General features: G+C 58.4%; 1 protein-coding gene across 1 annotated transcript; it reads right to left on the bottom strand.

The window, feature by feature from the left end:
- Positions 1–498: 498 nt before the first annotated feature.
- Positions 499–7,504, bottom strand: ENPP7 (ectonucleotide pyrophosphatase/phosphodiesterase 7). The gene is made up of 5 exons (XM_036836642.1): positions 7,252–7,504; positions 5,821–5,966; positions 4,011–4,637; positions 3,034–3,348; positions 499–600 (listed from the first exon to the last, which is right to left on the bottom strand). Exons 1-5 carry the CDS (start codon positions 7,502–7,504, stop codon positions 499–501), a joined length of 1,443 nt encoding a protein of 480 aa, XP_036692537.1.
- Positions 7,505–8,568: the final 1,064 nt, after the last annotated feature.

The following is an 8,568-nucleotide window of genomic DNA, read 5'->3' as shown; positions in this document are numbered from 1 at the left end:
CATTCTACCATTTGCAGCGTTTTCTTTTTGCTGAACATGTGGCATAGAGATTCTGGTTCCCTGTCAGTTCTCATCCCCCCTTTCCTTTTTAACGGGGAGCCCACCCTTTACCACCTCTTGCTGGCTGTCCCTCTAGGGCCCATCCCCAACAAGAATGAGTGGGTTCCCCTGTGTTTGTCAGCCTCCTAAGGAATTAGGAGTTTATTATACACTGGATCCAAGTGGGAAGACTGTAAGAAACCAGCAGGCTTTAGAATAAAAGGTCACACCCACATTGGTCACTGCGTTTTAGTAACGACCAGCCCGGTCCTTTATTCCCATCCATGCTTTCTGCCTGGCGGTACCCTCCCGGTGGCCTGGGTGCAGGACCTGGTCAGCCCTGATGGAGATGGCCCCTGGGCTGGAGGCATGTGGACTTGGGACTGGGAGCTCCAGGCAGAGCCTCTTCGCCGCCCATCGGAGGTGGAGGTTGAGGTCCGAGCATCTGAGGGTTTGGTCCTATAGCTTGACGACCACCAGGCCTGCAGCGCCTTCCCGAGCGGGCTCCCGACACACCCCCGCCCCCGTGGCCACAGATGGTGGCACCCGCATGGGACCGTTCTGTGGTGAGAGGAAGTGGGGTGGCAGAAGAGGGGGGTGAGAAGGAGAGGGAGGGGGAGGGAAGGAGTGGGGGTGTCCTGCGAGTCTGGGAGCCATGGACCGGTGAGTGGACCTGTGCCTCCAGAGGTCTAACCTGGGCAGGTCATAGTGCCGGCACCATCATGGCCAAGCATGGGCTGGGGCTGTAGGGTCAGGGAGGCAAGGTCCCAGGTCTACGGAGGAGACAGGCCCATCCGTGTCCAGTAGACCATCACAGCAGGAGCAGGCTCAGGCCCTGTGGCCAGCTTCTGGAGGCTTCCTGGAAGAGGTGGACCTGGAAGAACAGGTGTGTGTTGGGTTGGGAAGAAGGGATGGAGCAGGGGAAAGGCGGGTCTGGTGGAGGAGATGAAGCAGACGTGCCCGGAGGGAGGGATAGAGGGAATTCGGCTGGGCAGGGTGGAGCACAGAGGCACCCATGATGGGCGGAGTCTGAGGAGGGCCCCTGTGGGAATTCCTGACCCTCAGCTGGACCTGGGAGGGCACAGGGTGGGTGAAGGTGGGGCATGGGGATGCAGAATGACTCTAGCCTCCTCACATCTCCGTAAGTGGCTCTGTCCTTCATTGGGCAGCTCAGGCCCCGAACCTCAGACTCAGCCTTCTTCTCTCCATTCTCTTCACCCTCCATCCTCCACAATCTATCCATAAACCTTGGAGGTCAGGTATACCCTTAAAGGTATCTTGAATCTGTCCATTTTGGCCCATCTCCACCCTGCCACTGAGATGTCCTGCTTGGACCCCTGAGTGACCCCCTCACTGGCCGTACCTGCTCTTGTTCCTGTGCTCCTGCCTGGCAGTTAGTGTGCCATTTAATCATTCATGTCAGACCACGGCACGTCCCTGCGTGACCTCAGCTGGGGGCTCCCCCAGGGCCTTCCCATGGAAGCCCATCGCGTACCCATGCTTGTGTACCAGCCGCTGAGCACACTGGCTTCCTTTCTTTCCCAGAAGCACAGGAGCAAGTCCCACCGCAGGGCCTCTCTCTTGCTCTTCCCTGCCTGGAATCTCGTCCCCTGGGGCTTGGTGTGGCCAGTTGGTCCTCATCATTCAGGCCTCATCCCACATCCCCCCCTCCCCCCGCAGAGGCTCTTCCAGGCGAGGCCAGGTGACCTAAACAGCAGTCCCCTCTCCCCCACCCTCTCTATGGCCTTCTCTCTGCCATTATTGGGTATGTATTTGTTCTCTTCATACTATCTGCCCTCCCTGGCCCCTAAATTACCAACTCCAGGGTTCACTGTGTGTCCCCAGAGCCCAGGCCAGAGCCTAACACCAAGCGGACTCCCGCTGCATAGTTTTAGAAAGAACGAGTGACCCGCTTCTGCTTTGGCCAGGGGCTGTCAGTCAGCAGCAAGCTGAGTCCTCCAAGCTGGCTTCCCGCGTATTCCAGGAACACTGCCCTGCAGTCCTCCTCCCAAACCTGACCCACTGTGGCTTCCCTCGCTCCCAGGGAGAACAGAGACATTGCAGGCAGGAGGGAAGGGGCCGGGGAAGTTCCGTCTGGGCTGTCTGCTTTAGAAAGACCTGCTCCGAGTCTAGAGCAGAGAGGCTGGCAGGGGCTGCCTGGGCGCCCGAGGACTGACAGGGTGGGGGCGTCAGCTGGAGTTGCAGGGAGCATGGTCCCACCCTCCCCTCTACCTCCTGGGCCTCTGACCTTCAGCGGTGGGTATTATGCGACCTTGACCAGGAGAAATGCAGCCACCAGCAGTCCTGTCACCAAGGGGGGCCAGCTGCTTGGCAGGAGGGCAGACCCTAAGGAAAGTCAGAGGAGCCAGTGAATGAGGGAAATGGGAGCATGTCCCTCACCCCGACTGCTTAATGGCGGGCGAGATGCCACCAGGCTGCCCCCACAAGCGCCCTGGTTTCATCACCAGCCCCCCCCCCCCCCCCCAGCCTTGTTCTCCTGCCCCAGCTGCATTGGCTTCCTGGCTCATTTCAGTGTGACCCCTCACAGCCCCTGCCCGGCGGGGCCTGCCCACCTGCAGCCAGGCACCCACGGGGGCTGCCACCTTGCCAGCTCACAGGTGACCTTTGCCCCTGAGATGGGTCAGGGTTGGGGTGAGGGTGTGTGTTTGGAAGGCTGGCAGAGGAAGACTCTAGGAAGAAAGGAGCCCTCATGTGGCCGTGGAACCTGGAGGTGGACTTCACCTGGAAGGCCTGTCTCGTGGGCAAACTGCCAGCTCCTCTGGCCCTCAGCCTCCCCATCTTAAACAAGGCTGCTCACATCCACCTGCTCTCCCGCCTGCGCAGCCAAGATGCACAAAGTGCACTGTAGTATGTCAGGTGCCGTGGGAATGTCAGGGACTCGAGACGTTCCCAGGAGCCAGGGACAGGGAAAGAGAAGACGACACCTAGTGGCAGGCTGGGCACCCTGGTCAGAGCTGTGCAAGCACACATCACTTGCAACTGCCTGGAGGCGCAATGGGTGCAGGTGGAGGGCAGGGGTGCACCTGAGGGGGTCGTGGTCAGCGGGGTGCTGAGGACTCCATCGCCGGCCTCCCGGAGCGTGGGCAGCAGGGTGCTGAGGAGCCCGTCATTGGCCTCGGGCACAATGCCCAGCAGTCTGCACATGAGCTCGTACACGTGGATGCTCTCAAAGGGCTCCACCTCCAGGCCCCTCTTGAAGCTGGGGCCCACGGCCCGGAAGATGGTCTTCATGTCCATGATACTGTTGTCGAAGCCGTGCTCCCCGTTGTTGAACTGCACGCTCAGTCTCTGCGGGAAGGGAGGGTCCCGAGTGAGTGCTTGCTGGCTCTCCCAGCCCACCCCACCCTCTCCACCAGCACCCTCTGCACGGCCCTGCATTGGCAGAGGACCCCTGGAAGGAGTTCAAAGTCGGGGGGTGGGGTGGGGAGGATTCTGATCTTCAGTTTCTCTGAATTCTCAGCCCCCAAAGATCAGTGGCCTAAAGAAGGAGCCTTAGCGAAGACCCGGTGACATGAATGGAGACCCCCAAGTAAACGGGGTGGAGCTTCAGCCCAAGGATGCTCGCTGGGCTCCTTTCCATCGCTGGGCGCCCCAAACATCAGTACTTCCTCTTCCAGATTTCCTCCCCTGCTCTGTGTCTTGCTTCCCACTCAGCCTCCCTGGGCTCTTTGCTTTCACCTCTTTCGTGTCACTTTTACAGCTTAATCTTCCTGCACTTTACCCTATACACATGTGCACACACACATATATGCGTGCACACATATGCTCACACGTACACACAGGTATGCAATGCACGTACACCCCCCCACTCCTGTTACACAGTGCACGTGTGTCCCTTTGGTGGCTGACACTCCTCAAATTAGGGTCTGGCTAGAAACAGGGGGTGCTTTTTACAGAACTGGCAAGAGACCCAGCAGCCCAGGGAAGCACCTGCACCCCCAGGAACTCACCCCATGGATGACATAGCCGAGGTCACTGTACATAAGCAGGGGGGTGACCCTGGGGTGGTTGGCGTAGTGGAAGGACTTGGGGAAGAGCTCCTTCTTGTAGACGTGGAGCCTGGGGTGGGCGTCCTTGAGGACCTCGTATACCTTCTCCAGCCTTCCTTCCTTGGGGAGCAGCATCCCGTTGGGTCCGTAGTCTAGGAGCTCGAACTCAATGTCCTTGAAGGTGAAGTTGGCGATCTTGTGGAACTCCACCAGGTCGCTGGCTGTCTTGTTGACGGTGCTCATGCCGTGGTCGGACACGATGATCAGGTTGAGGCTGCTCTCCAGGCCGCTGTTCCTGATGCTGTCCCGGAGGTAGCCCACGGTCCTGTCCACCTGCATTACCATCTCCTTCCTCTGCTGGGACTCGGGGCCATACTTGTGGCCCGTGGAGTCTGGCTCCCCAAAGTAGAGCGTGACCAGGTCCAGGCCCTCGTCTGTGAACCACTTCATCACAGTGTCGATGTTGGCCCTCCATTCCACCTCGTCCTTGTAGTTGTGCAGGATGCCTTCCTTCCGGCTCAGCGTCACGGCCTCACCTTGGTAGGTGACATTCCCGCCCGGGTAGAAGAAGGAGCCGGTCTTTAGGCCCTGCCAGGGAAGGCGGTGTCAGTGCCACGGGCCTCCTCCCACTTGTCCCCTGCCTGTCATGAACTGCTGACGCTTCTGCCCTCACCGCCTGCCCTTGCTCTGCCCACTCACCCATCCCTGCTCCTAACTGCAGGCACGGGACTTTGTATTTTCTGAAAGGCCTTTCATAGCTCTTATGTTATTAAGGCTGATACTGATTTTATAGAGGAGAGAGCAGGTGCCTAGTGGACTCAGCACTGATGAGATAGTAGATATAAAAGTATCCCAGATACGCTGCGTCCTCATCGACACTGTGGCCCTAGGTCACAGTGCTGCCCCAAGAGCCCTCCCCTTCCGGCCTGCAACCCGGCTTCTGCCTGCTGTACTCTCGTCCAGCCGTGTGTCCATCGGCCCCTCCACACACCGCGCATGACCTGCCCTTCTAGCCTTCAACCTGGCCATCCGTCTGTCTTTCCATAAACCGATTGCTGTTTTATTTACAGATCCATCTGTCCTCACAGCCATCTGTCCATGCATGCCCCGTCTGCCCGGCTACTCCCTCTGGCCATTCTTCCTCAAGATGCCAAGTTCTTGGCTACGCTTTCTGCAAGTCAGCCTGGTGTCTGGTAGCTCCTTCCAGAGCGAGGGGACTCAGATATGAGTGGATGCCTTGCCTATGAGGTGGGTGTAGCCTCTGAAGTTTATTCTGGGCTCACCTTGAAAAACATTCATTTGAGTTTGTTGCCAGGAAGCCCAGAACACTGCAAGATGCTGGGGTCCTGGGCTTTTCACTAGGATGACCCACCTCTTTAGAATTAGCTGCCCGGCCCTGAGAGGCGTGCGGGAGGGGAACAGTACGAAGCCATCTCATTGTTACCTGCCTTTTTGTGGTGTCACATTATTTTCCCCGCGGCCCCCTTCCCACTAGTACCGAAGTCCAGTTTTCCCTCCGGTTGGGAGGATGGAACAACCCCTCTGGGTCCCAGGGCTCCAGGGAGGACTGGGCAGGCTGTGTAGCTGCTGGTGGGTCCTCATGGGCTCCCACATCCCGTGGGACCGCACTCAACACCCCTCTGTGCCGGGAGTGTCGGACTCCCAGGGCGGATACTGGGCCTGCCATGGATGTCACGTGGTCATGGCCTCGTTGGCTGGGTCCCCCTCCCACTTCCCCCGTCTGTCCGAGTGGGTGTGGGTGCAGCATTACCTGCCTTTGGGCCGTGATCCAGATGGGCAGGCTGCCGTTGTCCCACCACCTCTGGATGCCCAGTGTGGCGTGGTAGGGCAGCTTCACCTTGCTGCTCGTGTTGTAGAACATGTTGTGAACCACCCCGTGGTTCTCGATGTATTTGCCTGTGGGGTGGGTGGGCGTGTAGAGGAAGTGGCGGGAGGGCAGGAAACAGCCAGGGCAGCGGGGAAGCACACGCCGCCATGGGAGCCGGGCTGGGCTGTCACAGCCACATGCTCTGACTCAGAGATTCTGCTTCCACTTTGAGCAGCTTACCCTGCAGCTAAACGCGCACAAAGGCGCAAATACACACGTGCCGGGATATCGTTTGCAGCCTCGTTGGTTTTAGCAAAAGGTTGGGAGCAACCTGGCTGGCTATCAGGAGGGAACTAGTTAAATAAATTATGGCCCAGCCATGAAATAGAATCCCAGGCAGGAAGATAAATGAACCAAGAGGAGGCAGGTTTTACAATTTATTTTTTTCATGGGCAATGCCTGTGTGTGAGTTCAGAAGGTGGAAAAGGCAGGGTGATGAAGAGTTCGCCTCCTTTCTCCACATCCCCATTGTGACATGTTAAGTAAGGAGGTGACATGCAAAAGGGAGCACCAGGTGCCCCCGTTTGTGCGTGGAAGGGGCTGTGGGCATGGGAATGCTGGTGTGAGAATAGGCCGTCTGTACCGAATGACGTGCCCCGAAGTTGTGTCCACCCAGAGCCTCCAATTGTGACCTTGTTTGGAAATAAGGTCTTTGCAGATGTAACTGGTTTTGTTAAGATGAGGGCATTCTGGATCAGGGTGGGCCCTAAACCCAGTGACAGGTGTCCTTATAAGAAGAGGAGAGATACATAGAGGGGAGATGGCCATGTGACAAGGGGGCAGGGATTGGAGAGCTGTGGCCACAAGCCGAGGAACGCCTGGGCCACCAGAAGCTGGGAGAGGCAGGAAGGATCCTTCCTTACCGCCTCCGGAGGGAGTGTGGCCCTGTGACACCTGGATTTTAGGCTTTTAGCCTAAACAGAGCAATAGCGGGTTCGAGGGTGGCTGAGAGGGGTGAGCAGTGGAAAGAGCCTCAGGCTCGTCTCTCCTGCCTTTCTGAGTCCTGGCCACCCTCACCTCCACCAGAAGCCCTCCCAGGTTGCCACCCTGGCTGCGATCACCGTTTAAACTGAGACACCCAGGTGTTTTTATCTGCCTTCTATCCGTTGCCACCAACGGTAAGGGTTGCTGACCACCCCCTTGGCCGTGCCATGTCTGCCCAGTGACAGTGTTCCCTCCTTGGTCTTTCCTTGGTCTCCGGCACCATGAGCCCCATGGGTCAGGGCTCTATGCATGTGCTCGGTTCCCTTTGTTGGTTCCCTGGTTTCTCAGCTCTCCCCCCACCCCCAAGCCCCACATGAGGCCAACACTCACCAGTGACCAGGGTGAAGTGGCAGGGGCTGGTCATGGTGACAAAGGCCGGAGTCATGTAGCGAGCCTTCACCCCATCGAGCGCCATGGCGTCCAGGTTGGGGGTGTGCACGTCCTGGTCATAGTTCCAGCGGAAACCGTCGAAGCTCACCAGGAGCAGCTTGTTCCGGGACCCCTGCCCGCGGATGGGTGCCCCTGACGCTGGAACCAGGAGGGTGGCCAGAGCCACGGCGAGGAGGACAGCCGGGCTTCCCATGATGGGTTCTCCAGACATGCAAGGACCCAGGCAGGTTCCTGCTGAGCAGCAGAGCAAAGTCCCAGGGTCACTGGGCAAGTCTTATCCTGTGCAACTTTGAAATGAAACTGTGCACTTACCTGTGCTTTAGAGAGTGGCCCCCGGCCACGTGTCCTTGCCCAGCCCTCATGCGCATCTGCCTTTATTGCCAGCGGATCTCTCTGGGCTCCATGCCCTGCCCCCTTCGTGCATAAGTGTCTTTACAGGAAGCATGGGGACCATTCCCGAAGGCTTGGAGAGCAGAACGGACCCACTCCATTGGGAAAGCCTGTGTCCCCACCCCAGCTCTCATAGTAACTCTCCGTCCCTGTGCCCTGTTCACTCTGCTCCCAGAGTACCTGGATGGGAGCCCCTCCTCCAGACCATACTTTGGGGAGGCCTGTGGGTCTCAGGCCTGTCTGGGCCAGGGCTGTGGGGTGGGCTGACCGGGGTCCAGGGTCCAGGCGGCTGGCCTTGTCCACAGGGAGCCCCAGCTTGGGGGAGTGCCTCTTCCCCTCCCTGCCTGTGTTAAGGGGGCTCCTGGGATGGGGCGGGCAGAGATCCAACCTGATGGCCCGGGTTAGCACCTGCTGTGCCCTCCTTCTCGGGCCCCAGGGAGCCTCAGAGGGGTGCACAGGCATGGGCAATCTCATTGTTGGAGTTCATCAACAAGGTGGTCAGAAGGGGGGCCTCCCTTTTTACCTTGTGCTCATGGGGAGGGTGGTGCGGGAGAGGGACCCCTGAGTTCATTGTGCAGTTTTCTCTCTGTCTCTGTCTCACTCACTTTCTCTCTCTCTCTGTCTCTGTCTCTCTCACTACCTATGAAGCACATTCTGTGAGCCAGGCCCCGTTCTAAGTCCTGGGGACACAGCAGTGAACGAGATAAACGGTGTTCTTGGCTTCTTTCATCACGGTTGGGGACACACAAAATAAAATGAATAAACAAGTGAAACAGTAAAATAGAGTCACCAGAAAGAACTAAAGCTGGGAGACGAGACGGAGCATCTGTCTGGGGGGTGTGTAGGAGGGGCAGCCCCAGATCGGTG

This window comes from Balaenoptera musculus, chromosome 20 (genome assembly GCF_009873245.2).
Source record: "Balaenoptera musculus isolate JJ_BM4_2016_0621 chromosome 20, mBalMus1.pri.v3, whole genome shotgun sequence".
In the NCBI taxonomy this organism is placed as follows: domain Eukaryota; kingdom Metazoa; phylum Chordata; class Mammalia; order Artiodactyla; family Balaenopteridae; genus Balaenoptera; species Balaenoptera musculus.
The sequence above is the reverse complement of the archived record's forward strand: the minus strand, read 5'-3'. Positions and strand labels throughout refer to the sequence as shown.